Source organism: Apteryx mantelli, chromosome 25 (genome assembly GCF_036417845.1).
Source record: "Apteryx mantelli isolate bAptMan1 chromosome 25, bAptMan1.hap1, whole genome shotgun sequence".
Classification (NCBI taxonomy): domain Eukaryota; kingdom Metazoa; phylum Chordata; class Aves; order Apterygiformes; family Apterygidae; genus Apteryx; species Apteryx mantelli.
In genome coordinates, this window is record NC_090002.1 from 9678339 (window position 1) to 9695521 (window position 17183).

General features: G+C 38.7%; 2 protein-coding genes across 3 annotated transcripts in view; both read left to right on the forward strand.

Annotated features, from left to right (window-relative positions):
* Nucleotides 1-1114, forward strand: part of CR1 (complement C3b/C4b receptor 1 (Knops blood group)) — a 90153-nt gene extending 89039 nt beyond the window's left edge. Inside the window, exon 92 of the mRNA XM_067310442.1 lies at nucleotides 408-1114. The gene's annotated coding sequence lies outside the window, so the exon portion shown is untranslated. The remainder of the gene's footprint in view (nucleotides 1-407) is intronic.
* Nucleotides 1115-1653: 539 nt separating this feature from the next.
* LOC106490989 (membrane cofactor protein-like) lies at nucleotides 1654-15384 on the forward strand. Of its 2 annotated transcripts, XM_067310671.1 has the most exons (12): nucleotides 1654-1782; nucleotides 2795-2986; nucleotides 3984-4086; nucleotides 4780-4865; nucleotides 5293-5499; nucleotides 6153-6335; nucleotides 7330-7518; nucleotides 8123-8314; nucleotides 8648-8674; nucleotides 9443-9509; nucleotides 11370-11475; nucleotides 13432-15384. In XM_067310671.1, the coding sequence occupies exons 1-11, from the start codon at nucleotides 1707-1709 to the stop codon at nucleotides 11458-11460; spliced, it is 1413 nt and encodes a 470-aa protein (XP_067166772.1). In that variant the 5' UTR covers nucleotides 1654-1706; the 3' UTR covers nucleotides 11461-11475; nucleotides 13432-15384. The 2 variants fall into 2 exon arrangements, with proteins under 2 accessions (XP_067166772.1, XP_067166773.1); XM_067310672.1 differs by lacking the exon at nucleotides 11370-11475 and having other exon boundaries at nucleotides 1656-1782.
* Nucleotides 15385-17183: the final 1799 nt, after the last annotated feature.

The following is a 17183-nucleotide window of genomic DNA, read 5'->3' on the forward strand; positions in this document are numbered from 1 at the left end:
AAAGCTTGCTCTCTAAACAACTACTTTAACAGTACTGTAGTATGACAAGCACACTGAAATGGGTCTTTTGGTTTTCTGCTTGCTTTAACGTTTATTGCAATGGCAGTTTTATTTACAAGTGAGTCTGCTTTCCACCCTGAATGTGTATTGCAGATAACAATTAATCTTCACTGTTATCAGCATGCTGAACGTAACCATTTTTGACTACAAAATGTAATCTGAAAACATTAGCTCTTTTCCCCTTTTTATTTGTAAAGACTGGTTTGAGAAAGTCTCTGCCGCTGAAACACAAAGTACTCTCTCCTCCATCCCTAAGTATAAATTATGATATAATCTCTAGATGTTAGCACAAAACCAAGAGAGTCCAATTTAGTTTTAACACCAGTGTGTCTTTTTGTATTTTCTAGGCAGGAGACCTTTGGTTTCACTAGCCTGACATGACTGGTTCTCTATGCAAAAGAAACTGGCTGCAGATTACATGGAAGCTTTGGTCACTTTCTTTGAGACTGAAATTCTGTAGCGAAAAAAAGCACTTTACCACAGAATTGAAGTTATTGCTGCTTCTGCTTCCATTAATTAAATTGCTGTAAGGTTCTAACCACGTTCGAACTGTGCACAGTACAAATGCTGCTTTAGAGAGACTTTTGTTTGTACTCCTGCTATCTGATGAAGAATGGTTCCTTCATTTGCAAACTCCTGAGATGAACAAGATGCACAGAAGCATTCCTGCACCTCTGCATGGAAGTGAGAATTCCTTAAACAATCAAGATTGTTATAATTTTGCCTGGAAGTAGATAGAAATAAATAATTCAAGAGGTTTTCTATGGCTGCTTAGTGAAAGGGAATAATGGTTATGATGGTTCTTGTTACAAGTGGTCATTACAAGCAAGCTGCTCCCAAGGACGGGTAGAGTGGGTTGTTTTTTTTTCTCCTGAAATAATTTACTCTGAAGAGCCGTTATTTCAGGACACCAGTTAATCTGCAAAGGCTGCCTACTCTCGCATTGTAACTGTATTAGCACCGCAGCAAGCTTACATGGCATCAGCAGACCTTAATCAGCATTCTCCTTCAGGAATACTCATTTGTAGCATATCTCTACGGACATTTAACCTAATAAAAGCAGAACCTAACACGGTAATTGCTTTGGGTTGTTTTTGTCTCTCAAGTTTCTTGAGAATTGAGTATTTTAATACTGCCTGGCGCAGCAAACGTGGTTTGTTCTTCGAAGCAGCGAAACGGCCCTGGAGCCGGGCTGTTCACCCCAGCGCAGCACACGGGCAGGTTCACTGATATTTAGCTGTTTTAACCGTTTTACGAGCGCCCAGAGTGCACCAGGAAAAACCTCTGGAGGTTTTCCCCTTTGCCGAGGGCGCGGGGCGGCTGCCGCCGGGCCTCGGCCCCTCAGCGCGGCCGCCTCCCGCCGGGGCCTCTGCTGCCCCGTCCCCCACAGCGGCGGCAGCCGCGGGGAAAGGGCCGCGCTGCGCTTCGCTTCCCTTCTCCTCCCGCCGGGCCGCGCCGCCCTTCCGCAGCGGCGGGAAGCGGCGCCATGTCGGCGGCCGCCCGCTGAGAGAAAAGGGCGCGGCGCGGCGCATGCGCGATGGGCGGGGCGCATGGGGCGGGGCGCATGCGCCGTGGCGGCCGCGGCGCTGCCTGAGGGGCGTGGAGCGGCCTCTTCTGCCGCCAGCGCTAGCGCCGTTGCCGTCGCCATGGGGCCGCCGCGGTGCTGCGGGCTGGTGTTGCTGGCGCTGCTGCTGGCGTCGCTGGGCCTCGCGCCGGCCAAGGGTGAGCAGCGGGCCGGGGCCGGGGCGGCGGCGGCTCCCTCGCGGGCCGCGGGGAGGAAGCGGCTGGGGGCGGCGGTGGAAACGCTCGCGGGCTGCGCGGGACGCTGCCGCCGCGGGCGGAGGAGCGGGGAGCCCGTGCGGCAGAACAGGGGGCTCTTTCCACCCCTCACTTTCGTGCTTTCTTTTCTTCTTCTTCTTTTTTTTTTTTGGAAGGTTGAGGCGGAATTAGGTCTGCGTACCTGGCCCTAAATTCCTGTTACGCTTTGGCAAGTCTTCAAGTTATAACGCAAATATTAGCCGCAAAGGAAACTGTCCCAGATGCGCGTTGCCCGAATCCGCTGTGGCCTTCAAGCCCCGCAAGGGCCGGCTGGATCCGACACCGGTGCCTCGGTTACGGGCTCCTAAATACGTTTTCCTGAGGCCTCCGCGGGGCGTTGATCCGCCGAGGCGCATCCTCGGGTTTATGTTGTGTAAAAACGTTCCTGAGGTCCCCGCTGCAGCGCGCACCCGGCTTCGAACTGCGCTTCGTCGTCTTCTGGCGCTTGCTTGTCTGGGCGAGCTTGGCCTTTGGTCTTAGGAAGGGAAATTAACCCCCCCCCACACCACCACCCAAGTGATATAAGTGGGTATTTTAGTGTATACGATGAATTAAGTAATTGTTTAACTACAGGAATAAGGCAGACAGTGTGGACTGAAAGAAACTGCACCGCCTAGGCAGGATGCTAAAGAGGAACTTGAGAAAACAAATGAATAAGTGACCTGTGTTAGAGGTGGACGTTAGATGTAATTAAAATATAAACTAAAAAAAAATATATATATATAATATATATTTTTATAAATATAAATATATATATATAAAAATAGCTTCGGCTATTAACATCACTTTTTTGACATACCGATGCATCCTTAAAGCTTATTAGACTAACCTAGCTTTCATGCCACTGTGCTTCAGCTTGTATCTCCTCTTGTTGATAAAGTTACGTATTGCTTTTTCTTTCCTCTTACTCTGACAGACGCCTGTGAACCTCCAGAAAGATTTCATTATGCGGAGCTTGAGGACAGCTTCAAAACAAAGAAGAGCTTTCCTGTTGGAACCACAGTGTCATACGTGTGCCGTCCGGGGTACATGCGAATCCCTGGAAAGTCAATGGCTCTTGTTTGTGGTTCAGACTTAAAGTGGTCACAAACTGAGCAGTTCTGTACAGGTAATGCATGCATGCGCTCTTTTCCTTTTTCCCCTTGTTAATTGACAGTTTCAGTTATTTCCTGGCTAGAATTAATATTTTCTAATAACTTATATGAAAAAAAAAAAACTTGAGAAATGCTATTGCTTTAATTTTTTTTTTAAATATGTATGACAATTTTCTTCAATATGCTAATATTCAGATCCAGGTCTAAAAAATTAAAACAGAAGTGTTTTTATGTTTAAAAAGAACTGAAAAAACTTTCAGCTGAAAAGCTGATACTTTATGATCTTGACACTAGTGGAAAAGCTTGCATTGTTTCAGTATAGTAAAGATTTCGTTAATACCTAATGAATCTTCAGTAATTAAATGACCAAAACCAAGAAGGAATTGTAACTTAATGAAAGCAGTCGATATTTTCTGTTTTTCTTTTAACTGCCTTCTGTGCAGGCTGAAGTACTAGGTAAAGTGCTAAATGCACTTTGCAGAGGAATGTGTTGGGGGTGTGTGTGTACATTTATATTAAAAAAATAGATGACTCAATAACCAACACACTTTGGAAAAGTAGAGCTGCTCTATTTATGGCGATGTCTCATATACACATACTCTTGGGGAGAGGGTGGAATGTCTGACTAAAGTGGTTTAGGGACAAATACTGGTTAAATTCCCAGAGAACACTAAGCATGATATCCACTCCTTATGGACTAAATAGTTTGAAATCATAACTGGTGTAGCTGATACTTAAGTAGAAAATTAAACCTTCATAGTTAGTATAAGAGACTAAGTATAACTGCTAGACTGTCAGTGTGTCATCAGATCTTTTAGGTAGTCATCACTGCAAAATAATGAAGGTATCTTTTGAGTGTTCTTTTAAATGCTTGTAGACAGCTCCTCCAAACAGAAGACTCCTGCAGTAGATTTGTGATTTGAAGGCTGACTTTAAGGGCAGTTGATGCCAAAGACTTGGTCTTTGTATATAACTGCAAAAGATGTAAGGTTGTTTTTGTTTTTTCCCCAGAGAGAAGTTGTCGTCATCCAGGAGACTTAGAACATGGTTCTGTTCATATGGAAGATTTTAATCTTAAATTTGGTTCAAAAATTACTTTTTCTTGTCAAGATGGGTAAGGATTTTAAGTGAATGATTATTCTTTCTTTTTCTGTTTAGATCAGATTTGAACCAAACCCAAATTTTCTTATGCAGATTCCATTAACGTTCTGACTTGAAATGTCTCCTAAATCCTACCTGGAGCAAACTAAAGCACAACAAAACCTGAATTAGTTCCCTAGTTCAACTTGCTGTTAGCATCAACTAAGACTTAAGCTTTTTAGTAGGATTCTGCAGAGTGAAACCTATAGTGTTATCTCTAATGACTTTTTTTAATGCTCCTATGGAAGGGGAAATGACTATCTACTGTACTTGATTATTATATTGAATAATAGCTCACCTGTCCCTGTCCTATAACAAATGAAGTCAAAACTGCTAACCTTTTGCCAGGTTTTATTCCGCTTCCTTTTAACAGCTTATTTGTTTAGTATTAGTAACTTAAAGGCATCAGCATTAGTGGGTACACATCTTAAAACCACAAGACCTCTAGCCATTTCTTTAATGACTTCTCGTTTGCTCTTTTTTTGTTTTCAAAGTTGAGATTGTTGGCAAAATCTTTTAAGATTCCATTCTCATTACAACAAAAAATATGGTGTGTTGTTCCCCCATTTTGGTAGAAGACAATTATATAAACAAAGCTTCTAGCTGCTTGTTGGAGTAATAAGTGATTTCTTAAGTTCCACCTCTTTAAAAATTTTCATCTGTCTAGGTTCAGATTACGTGGAACTAATGAAATTACCTGTGTAATTAAAGATAAAGGTGTTGGCTGGAGTGAAGATCTCCCTTTCTGTGAACGTGAGTAAACACTACCATGTTTAAGTTTACCAGATGATGGTAGCTCATTAAAAACAGCTGTACAGACTGTGCAGTAAAATGAATTTACTGGTGTAAGAAATGGTCGTGAAATAGGACTGATTTTTATTTTGAACTACTCAAGATGTGTATTTGAAGAATGACTACTGAAAAATTTCAGTCATTATGATAATTAATGCATGTTGGTTAAAGTCAAAGTCATCTTGAAATTGTGACTCCCTGTTCTAAGCGACCACAGTTAGCTCGTAGTTGTAACTGTAGCTTGTAGCTGTAACTGTAACTCTTAGAAATGGCTTTATGCCAGATTTTAAATGAAATTACTTGAAAATCAAGGATTTTTTTTTTCCTTCTGAGGTAAAGTAAAGTAACAGTAAAATTCTGTCAACTAATTTATTTCATTTATTTCTAGAAATTCCTTGTGAACCACCTCCAAGTATAGCCAATGGGAGCTACAGTGAAGCAGATAGCTATGTTTATCAAACAACAGTAACCTACAGGTGTGATGATGTACCAAAAGGCATGGATCGCTTCTCACTAATTGGCCCGGATTCTATTTTCTGCACATATGATGCAGACAAAAATGGAATTTGGAGTGGACCACCTCCACAATGTAAAGGTTGTTAGTTTTTTTTTTTTAATATATTTTCTCTGTTATAGCCTATGTGACTCAAACTTGAATGTGCCTTTCCTGGAGGTGGGATGGGGTGGGGAGGTGGGGGGGTGGGTGAGAAATGGACTTTCCTATGGAAAAGAAGGAACAGATCTGCTGCTGCTATTAATTGATATAGCTCCAATGGTAATCAAATCAACTGCATTATGGATATCAATTGATTGTTTCACAAAATGTGACCGACAAACTTAAAACTTAAGTTAAAATTGAAAATGCAAGCATACAGTTGATAGAAGTGACAAGAACAAAGTGAAAGAACTGAGAGACTAAAGCCTGAGTAGTTGAAGAAAAATTTGAAAGAGCAAGAATGCCTGAGTTCCGTTATGGATAGTAAAAAGAGAAGGAAGAACACTTTTTCTCAGCAAAGCTACTATGTGAGTGCAGAAATAAGTGTAAAGCCTGGGAAGCATAAAGCCTGTGCTTTGCAGATGAAAAATCTTAAACTTTCTTATAAAGCCCCTCCAAAACTGTTTGAGCAATTAGATTAAAAAAAAACAAACAAACAAACTTCCTTACATGGAGTAAGAGGATGCAATGTCTAATATAATGATACTGTTAACAAATGTATCAAAGCTATATTTTTCTCTTACCTGTTTCAGTGGTCAAATGTGATAACCTGAAAGTTCAACATGGAAAAAAACTAACTGGATTTGGGCCTTCCTATAGCATAAGGGACTCGATTACATTTGAGTGTGATCCAGGCTATTTCATGGTTGGAAGCAAGACAGTTACCTGTCAAGAAGATAGCACCTGGCATCCCCCAAAACCAACTTGTGAAAAAAGTAAGTCTTTAAATAGGAATCTGACTTTCCTTTTTGTATGTTGAGAATGTTGTAAGTCTGTCCTTCTTAAAATTTAAAATTATTACACTGTACTTTGAAATCTGAAGCTAAGGAAGCTGATGCAGAGTCTCACCTACAGACAACTGTTTTAGGTGTTATGATGACTCTTACTAGTAAGATTTTACAGGTAAGAATGGATTGAGTTACAGGCATGCATATAGAGGTTGGGTCATGGGCATACTGTGATGTTACTGTATCATAATAGTATCATGCTGTTTGTTCTGGTCATGTCATACAGAAATACAGGAGAAAAGATGAGCGTTCCTGAATTCTGATAGAAAGGACTAAGATTATGCACAATGAAGAAATCTATATTGTCCTCCCAGAGTGATCTAAATTATTACAGTTCTGTATCGATTCTCTCTTACCCAAGTCTTCAACCAGTGTTTTTGAGGTGTCTTGTATGGTGTGCAGTATGTTGTTAGAGGTTGACCAGGCAACTATTAAGTCAGAACTAATTTGCAGGGCTGGGGACATTGCAGAGGACTTTGTGTAACCTCTTTATGCCAGAGGAAGAAGGAGTGCTGTTGTGAAGAACAGTGGGAGAATTTCTTACATGTGCTCTCTAATAATGAGGTCCTGAGAATGCAGATCACTCCTGCAAAGAGTATGTTTGAGTTTTCTATAATGAATGAGTCTGATAAGGCACCTGGGAATGATTCTAGAGCTTACAAAAATTATTAAGCAATAGATACAGATTTCTTAGTTACTGCATCATAAGACCATATTCCCTTAAAGAACACCTGCAGTGAAGAGTCTTCTAGCAGTCTTCTCAAGTAAACCTTTATACTTAGATTTGTGGTATAGATATGGTAGAATTTTAACACTTCAGATGAGCTAATTTATTTTCTCATACAAAGGCTGAGTGACTTAATGTGTTATAAAACATTAAAAGTTTATTATCCATATACTCACTTTTGAAAATATATATCAGTTACTGAAGATGTATGTGGTGCCCCGGAGATCACAGATGGAGAAATAATTCCACTGAAATCTATGTATGGAAAAGGAGAGTCTGTTCAGGTAAAATGCAATACTCACTGCGCTTTTCCTGATGGCATTGGAGAGATGACAATAACGTGTGACGGAGGTGATACATGGAGTTCATTGCAAAACTGCAAATGTGAGTAAAAATCATGTAAATCATGGGCAGTGTGATGAGTTCCAAGTGTCTGATGTAGTAATGTGCAATGCCTGAAAGTCAGAGGCCTGTCAGCATGCCCAGATAGGAAGAATCGGATTCTAACAGGCTGCGAGTGTTTTGGGGTAGGATTTGAGCAACTGAGAGGGGTTTGGGGCATAGCTGTAGTCCTTTTTTAGTCTTAGATTTGTTTAAAGAAAGTGATAAAATTCAAAAGGCAGTGTGAAACACTGTTCTGAGAGTGTTCTGAAGATTCTTCCTCTGACAATGACAGACCTTATACTAACCACAGTTTGCACCGTGTGAGCACTGGTTACAATATAAATGGAAAGGTTATCATTACTTTGCTGCAGCTGTTCCAATGAAGTTGAGATGTATATTTCTGTTAATGTGTGTCTTTAAAACATGTCCATCAACAGAAGTATCTGCAGCCTCTAGGAAGCAGGAAACCTTTTGATATAAAGTGTCTTTGAGATTGACTAAGCTTCTGATACTAGCACAAATGTGGGGCTTTTTTTGATGACAACCTCTTGAATCTGCTTCATGTACCAGCTCTATAGTTGGACACTATTCTTCTTTTTTCCAGGTGGACCTATAGTTTCTGCTTCCAATCCGGACATTAGTCATGGTAGAGTAATTGCTGGATTAAAATCTTCATATTCTGTAGGAGATATTATTACAATTGAATGTTATGCAGGCTACACATTACATGGTGAAGCTAATATTCAGTATATTGGAGAAAACAGGTGGATGCCTGAAGTACCAACTTGCCAGTTAAGTAAGTATGAACTGCAAGAGTTTCCATTAGAATAAAAAAGTGCATGTAACAGAAGGTTTACTTCTTGGGGACATGCTTTTGTATTTAGAAGTCATTTAATGCAAACTTCTCTCTTTATTTTGACATGAGGAAAAATAGATTTTGGTAAAATCCATGTAAGAACAGGAATATTGCAGGCTATAACAGATGTTATGATATAAACTGGCCTGCTACAAGGCTTGTGTTGACAAAAGTGCTTGATCTATTTGAAATAACCTTGAGCGTATATTTATATAATATGTTTGAATAAGAAGCACATGTTCCACTTTTGATACTGATTCACTCTGTTTTTAGGTGTGTATGTTATCGTCATCATCTGTGGTAAGTATCTGATAAAACCTGAGCAAGATACGATCCAGATTATATTTTTTTATATGGAATTGATGTTCTGGTTTTGGTCATCGCCTGTGACTGCAGTAATGTAACATGATTTTTGAGTTTTGTTCTTTTTAAAATTGCTTGTTTACTTCTAATGCTGCACAGTTCAAGAAAAATTAACATTACTTAGCAATTATAAATCAATTTTATGTGAAATGAGTTTTTTGTCATATGTGATGCATCAGATTGCAAAGGCACAACTTTGTCAGTTTTGTAAACTCTTCAGAGCAGGAAATATACTTCTGTGTCTAAAATGTGGAGAATGCTTTGGGTTTGCTGAAATTCTCAATAGATAAATAACTGGGCTTAGTCAACAAATTGCTTCCTCCATCTTCCTCGCATTTGTAATCCAGTTTTTTAAGACTACTTTTATGAATGTGGTCTTCTTCCACCACTTTCTTATAAACACATTCTAAAAATTAATGTTGGGATGTTATGACATCTGTTTTAATGTTTTTAAGCTGGTTGGATTTTGCCATCTTGGTGATCACTGTCCTTGAACTGAATTGTCTTGAAAAGTCTTGGGTAAAGCATCAAAGATGTAATTGTGAAATAAGCCATGCATATTTTAAGTGTTGGAAGGGGAGGGTGCTGGATAGGACTGGCAGGAGGGTGAAGACATTGCTATTTTGCTAATTTCTGAGGCTCTTTTTTTGTGAACTGTAGTGGTGATCTTTATCATTCTAAGGCTTTTTTTAATTCTTCCTAAAGTGATTGTGGCAATTCTGGTGTTGCTGGCAGCCTTCTGGGTCTATAAGATATTCTTTTCACAAAAAGGGTGAGTAAACTTCTTTTTTCTTTTTTCTTTTTTTTTTCTTTTTTCTTTTTTTGCCAATTTCTGTGTGATGTGCAAGAGCAGTCCTAACAAGTGTGTAAGTTTCTTGAGCCTTACCTGCCTTTTCTTTTTAAAATGTTCTGGGGTTATATGTGAGCTTATCCCAGCAGCTGATGGAAAGCTAAAGTGCTTAACAATACATTTGACTTTATTTTTGTATCCGTTGTTCAGATAAACTGCTAACTAACGCTTGTGCTGATTTCAAGGAAAAATAACATCCTTAGGCTTACACTTGACTAGGTATACTTAACTCTGAAAGGAATGTCTGTGTCTGCTCTAAAATGTGCCAGTTCCCATCTTAAAAGCAGTGTAGTATTGGCTTGTATGAGCTTATTCTGTTTTATTTTGCTGCCTGAATAGTTTCTGGAATCACTAGGGAAGATCTCCATAGGTTTTAAGAGCCAGGGTGGTTTAAATGAACTGGAAGCCTTAGGAGTGAAGTGAGGAGTTTCCTCTCTTCTCTTCCTCTCTTCTTCCTCCTCTCTTCTACCAGTGTGTTCACGTTTTGTACCAGAAAGAACTTGCATAAAATCATATGGGCTTAATTACAAGGAAAACAAAAGAAATTTTGACCTAAAGCAATGTTACTACACTGCTCAAAAAAACAAGTAGTCAGCTTTGCTAGTAGAATGTGAAATCTGTGGATCCACTTCATTTTTTTTTCTCCTGCAGCAGCAATGATTGGTGACCCTACATTAAAGACTTGTAAAGCCAGCTGTAAAATATTAGCTGCATAAGTAGCAATATTCTTTTGTTTTTAATGAAGCATACAGGGCCTTTCAAACTTTGTCTTTAAAACAACCGGTTATAACGTATGCTTCTCATGGGCAGGAGGGGAACAAGATTTAAATGGCTCTTTTTTTGTGCATTGCTTCTTGCAGTGATGTCTTATTTTAACTTCTTGGGGGGAAAAAAACTGTTTTGTTGGAGAAATAGTTGGTAACAGACAAAATACTCGAGACAGCAAGTTAGCTGATACATCTAGAATGTTATGATGTGCAGAGGTGTGCATCTTGCCAGAATTGGTTTAAATTCCAGCAGATTTTGTCAAAAGATGTCTGGAGTGCGTGAGACAGTAGAAGGGATGCTTTCAGTAAAGCAAACCAGAAGAATTACTACTATAGTTACATTTGCGCTGCAGTGCGCACAGTCCTACTTGGGGGAGTCCTGAAGCTAGCTTAGATACATTAAGGTTGTAGTCTTAGTAATCTCCATATAGGCAGTATAGTATCATTTCAAGGGTCAGTGTGGCCCTGGAAGCAGAGTGTCTGTGGCTGTATTCCTCTGTGCTGCTGCGTTTGCTTTTCACCTGTGGCTTGGATAATCTCCAACCTGGATAGCTTGAGTATCAATATTTGGGAGTTGATAGTAGTGTGGCAGCACTTTCTGCCCTCATTTGGGGAGAGAGCTCTCAGTGTGGAGAGAGGAAGTGAGGTATAAAGCAATAGCACTACAAATTAAAGAATGTCATATTCCTGAAAACTTTACTCTATGAAAAGTCTTGTTGCATCCAGTGCTTTCCTTGAGCTTCCTCACTAGGAATATCTGAAATTAGATTGGGCTTTCAGACAAGGAAAATATTTTAATCTCCTTTTACTAAGGCCTAAATCTCCCAGTGTTGTTGGATTCCTGAATTACCTGAGCCTTTACAAACCATTGTGGTACCAGTACCTCATCCTGGCTGGCTTGTAGTCTTCACGTTACAGCAAAAATCTTTCTTTGCCCGCTCTCTTTTCTTTTGTGTTTAATCTACCAGTTTTACAGAATATTCAATTAGACCTTTTTCCCCCTTCTGCTGTTCAGCTCGTATACAGTTGATGAAAGTTGCAAGGAAACATGTATTTTAAAAACTAATGTGCCATCTGAGACGGAAGACTCTGCACAAATGAATTAATTGAAACTTAAAAAGGTATATGCATTCCACTTAATTTGGACATTTGCAATGACGCTTAAGTGTCTTTTTTTTATGGTGTACCCTGAATTTCAGGGGAAGTGTGGAATCTAACTAGCTGTGAACAGTGGTTTCCTGTAGAAAAGGTTATATTGTGTGCCACTTTTTCCCTGTGCGCTTATTCTAGGAGAACAGGGTATGTTACCTCTACCCAGAGAATTGTCATTTGGTACCCTAAATGATAGCTTTGAGTGACTGCATATCACAAATCTTAGTTTTGAGTTGCCTTTTAAAAAATGAGTTAACTTTTTATTGTAAGGTAGAAACCATGTACTTATTCAGTAGAATATTGTATGTGTTTCAGTAATGCTCCATGTTTAAGCACCAGACTGTAATGTGGAATGGAATCCAATGGTGTCTTGCTTTTGCTAACTAATGATACTGTTTTCTGCAATCAGAAGACTACTGGAGCTGGAAACTACTTTTCCCCCTCATGCAGATACTAGTATTGTAATGGTAGCATGCATTCCTTCAGATGAAACCAGATTATGTGTCTTTCAGAATTTCTGATTCATTTTCAACTTTCTAAGAAAAATAAATGAAGATGCAAACAAGATCTCTTAAACCTATGTATAAAGAGCTGATTTGTTTTTCAAATTTGGAGTTCTGTAGTCCTAAAAAGGCCCAAAATATAGTTGCTTGTCTGGAATTATTTTCCTCTCCTGTATTTTTAACTACTGCTTAGTCCAGTAGTCAGATGCATTTGACAGCAATTATGATTGCTCCTGCATTTCTGTAGAGTCCAAATTAGCCTTTTTAAAAAAATCTGACTCTTCAAACCTTGTTACAGCAGCACAGATTTATGTGCTTAGTTTGAGCGTACTTTGTTAGAATTTTGTCATTACTGCCTTAATGGTCTGAGTTTGTACTATAGTTGTTTTTCTAAGCTAATATCTTTGTGTTACTTTATTCCATTCCACCAATTGTGAGAAGGTAATTATTGGAATGTTAGGTCTCTTATTCTGAATTAATGCAAAGGTCTTTAAATGCATAGTCTTGATTTTTTATTTTAAGATTAAGTGACCTTTCTGTATTTTTACTAAGTTTGAGATGGCATATATAAAACTTCAGCCTGGAGTTTCTTCCAAAATAATATATGAACTAAGAAATATAGTGTTTGTCTCTGAAGTAAGATTTTTCTAATTGAGATAAGGCTATCTAACCCAGAAAACTAATCTTATTTTTGGAGAGTGGAGGAAAAAAAAAAAAAAGAATTAAGAATTTCTATTTACAGTCTTCCCTTTTGCACGTGACTGATAAGAGAAATTGGAATGACATACCAACAGTTGGTATGTGTACATGCTACAAATTCCTGAATTTTGTCTTTTGGTACCTGGGAACTCCTATATTTGAGTAATAATGCAGAAGTGTTGTTGTCCTGTCCTCCCCGCCAACGTAATTCAGGAATGTGAAAATATATGGTGTAAGTAGTCATGGATGTAACTAAAAATTTGAATCCTCATTTGTTTAAATATTGTAAATTTACTCTTAGTGGACTACAAAATCAAAAGTCTCACAAACTAATATTCAGCTAACATTCAGACTGTGATACAGTCCAGATTAGTTAGGAATCCTGTGGCCTGTTCTGTCTGGGTTCAGTTCCTGGTAATACTCTGGCACGGTCTGTTCATGTTCATCACTTGAAATGATCCATTTGGATCAAATGCTGTTCTAGTCCTTGGGTCTTTTTTTTTTTTTTTTTTTTTTTTTTCCTTTTAGCAATCTAGGAGATGAAACTGAAACAAGTCTCGTGAGCCTAGCAGTTGCTTACTAAAAAGAGGACAAATAATGATAAATTTTGTTTCATGACTCTAACTGTTGATTTAATGATAAAGCTAAGGATGTGCTTTCAGAAAAAATGTAAAAATTATTTAAATGTAAAATCTCTGATTTGACTTGTTTTTTTGTTTGTAGGAAACGTGACAGCACTCCATGTACTGCCAAATATACGAGCTGTAAAGCATGAATGACCTTTTCTGGGGTGGGAGGGAATTTGAATATGCCTATCAGAAATGATTGCACTCGTGTTGAATTTCTGTAGAGGAATACCTTGTACTTCTGGTGTCAAAAGTATCATTACAACATGTTCTGTAGTAGGAGATTGTTAATAAGCTAAAAAGTCAGAATATGTATCTGTGCTTTTCTTTATGGGCCCCTCCTATTGTCTTTTGCGTGTGTGAAATTGCCTTTAAAAAGACACTTGTCTGTAGCGTGCGGGAGTATTGTCTGCGTTGGCGGGAGTACTAGAAGTATCACTGTCGTAGTACCAGCTGCCGCTGCTTACTGCCTTCGCTGTTACCTCTTTTCTTACAGAAGACTATCCAATATTAGCTCTGCTCATTAAAATCTTCACATGCTTCTAGTTTGCTTTTGCGGTTGAGGTGGTATAAATGATGGTGTGTTGTATTCTGAAATGTTTTAATTATTTATTTGCTTAAGAGATTGGTGCCTTTTAAGGCTATGTCTATTCAAAATTTCACGGTTTAGGTCTCATATACACTACCTCTCTGTCTGCCAAAGTTTGCTTCTTTATATTTAATGAATTAAACTGTGCCTTTGAATCAGAGTTCTGTAGTTTTTCCATTGCCTTTAAGAAGGAAGAAAGCCATATATATTCCTGGCTCTTTGGTTTGGTCCCAGAAAGGCTACAGTGGAGCTGCTGGAATAGAAAATGGAAGGCTTCCATAGCAGGGGTGTCCCCTGCCTTCAGATTTGGTGGCCTATTGATAGAAAGTACTTGACTAAAAGAAGTGCTGAGAAATCCAGGGTAGCCACCTTTTGTTGGGAGCACGCTGCGAGTTCCTTAGGCTGCATGCTTGATTTTTATTTAGCATTGCTAGCAGTTTCAGAGAGAATTAAGTTGCTTGCTAGGATAGAAAGATTGCTGTATGGACCTAGCTTCCTTGCTTTTTTTCTTGAAATCATATATTCACATACAGCATTTCAAATCTCTGTGTACAGACTACTATGCCAAGTGTAAATCCGTAATGCAGGGTAATACGGACGTCTGAGGAACACAAGCCTTTCCTGTCTGACTCCTGGCTCTTTCTGTCTCAAAGGAAGACCAAACCAACGTAGCCGCACGAGCGAGGGGGTGGGTATGCTGGCAGTGTCGGAAGAGCTGGTCTCTCTTGAGATGGCTGGTCGCTTTATGAAACAACTTTGTCAGATGGTGACTCCAGGAGCTCCCATCGCAGAATTTACCGTGAATTAAGACTTGGACTTGCTTTGATAGCTGTTACTTTAAATGCCTAAGTGTAATTTCTGGTATAATTATAACTGAAAACCGAATTAGGGCAGTTTTTGGCTTGGTGAATCTCTGAGTTTGCTATCAAAGAACATACAGGCAACTTACGAGAACCACTTTTCTCAGAAAAAACAAATTGCCTCACTTCAGATGGCTGAGGCCGCATTTAAACTGTTCTTGCTTGTCTGCGGTAGATTGGCACTTGTTCGCCACTGTTGTGAACAGATTGTTAAACAATGTCAGACTATTTGGGGTTTTATAGGGCTCTTTGGGACAATCCCAGCAGTTGTATTGTTAGAGTTCATAATGGTCTCTGGGTATGAAAAAGGATTTTGGCTAAACAGAATGACTTGTTGTTCAGTGCCTCTTAGAGTAGCTGATGTATAGTTTGATAATGATTTGTTGCTTGTAAATACTGTGATAATATATTGGAATAGCCGTGTTGGTCATTAGCTAGCTTCATTGTGTATGGCATCTTCAAATGTTTTAAAATATGCTGAAATGCACTTAATGCTGAAGTGAAAAGACTTTGTAAAAGTTGGGCTTATTTTTCTATTTTTTGATGTAAAGCCTAGCAATGATTTGTAATATTACAAATAAAAATATTAAATTATTTAGCAGTAAGTGTTTGTCTTTTATTCATCGTGTGGTAAACAGATGTTTTCCATTGTTCTTGAAGATTTGCACTTCTGACTTTTCACACATCAAACTCGCCTTAGATGGTGACTGTTGAGATCAAAGTTTGAACTTCGTGCACAAAACTATTTAATGAAAACCTGGATGCGTAGTGTAGAGAATGTGTATCTACATGCTGAGCAGTCTCTTGTCTTTGGTTTTCTTTTGGAAGAGCAGAGGATTTTCCAGAGTTTCCAAAACCTTACAATGTTCACACCTGAAAATTTTGATTAAAAACTTAATGGAAAAGAGTGTGCCTGTTTTGATGTAACACTAAATCAAGAGCAATGGTAAATCTAGTCCATAGAATGTCTGGCACCTTTGTCTATTGTGACAGATGTAATTCTGTTTTTAAGTAAAATATAAATAGAATGTGATTTTTTTTTATTTATGTATTTATTTACTTATTTATTGTGCCAAGTTCACATTCAAGATCTACTTTGGTTTCTTTGCAAAGAAATGGGTGGCATCAGCCCTCTTAATAGGATGGAGCCTTTTAGAGGATGGCATAGAAAAATAACTTAGTATGCTGCATTTTTAATTTGTGGTTGTGATACTCAAATTAGTAGGTATAGATTGCAAATGATGATAGTATGTAGATTATATACCTTTAGAAACTGTTAAGTCTTTTGGGATTGCAGTGAGCATATGATAGAGGGCTAGGCTGCTACTAGACAGTTCGACTTAGACACTGCAAATTAATTTGTCCTAATTGTAGTGAATGCTGCGCCATTTTTCTAAAACTCAGTCCCACATTAATTATTTCATTTTAGAATCTGGAACTGATGACACTGAGTCATGTTGCTCAACGAACACATGTACTTTGTGCTAATAAAAAGGCTGGATATAATAAAAATGCTGTGTTGTTGCCATCTACTGGTAAAACTGTGTTCTCACAGTGGAAGTAATGGAACGTAGGTACAGTTTTGCAGAGCAGTGTTTAGAACAAACGCATTCATTTCTGTATTACTTAATTTAAAAGTAATGTAACATCTCTTAAATAGTGTGAAGTTTCAGTGCTTGGTAGGCTTCTCAGTGTTGTACCTAAAAATCAGTGTAATGCTCACTCTTGAGTGTGGTTGGTATAGGATGGTGAAAATGGAGCTGGGGACTGAAATGAAGATACTTGCAGCAATTAGATATTGTCCAGCAGGGAAACATGTTATCTGTCTACCTGAGACAGAGTCCAATACCAAGTAGCACACAATTTTATTTAAAGGAAAAAAAAATCTGAGTAAATAACAGGTTAAAGGCAAACAAATAGCACATGGAATATAATTGGTCAGAAAGAGAAGTGGCTGTGTTCACGCATGTGCCCTGGCTTGCTTGAGTTGAAGAATCTTAGTTACGTGTTTGAACAGATGCTTCGGATTCACTTTAAGCATCCATCCTAGTTGAACTTGATGCTGACTGTCCTCCTTTTATGCAGGATGTTCGGCCTGTAGGTGTAATTTCAGGTCAGAGAACAGAAAAGCATACCATACGTGTTTGTGAAGCAAGAGCATACTTTGGTGGTGTTTATCTATAAGGACTTTAGGGAGTGGGGGGAATGAAGTTTTCCATTACTGTTGCTTTTCCCCCTACATCATAACCGATTTCAAATGGTGCTAGACAAAAACTGAGACTCTGAACACCAAGAGAAATCGGTCAGCCTGTGTAAGAGACATTTTTCTGGCTCAGAGAAGAATCCTCTTGTAGATGACAGCTACGCATTCTTTAAAGAAGACTATCCTTTTCAGTGGTC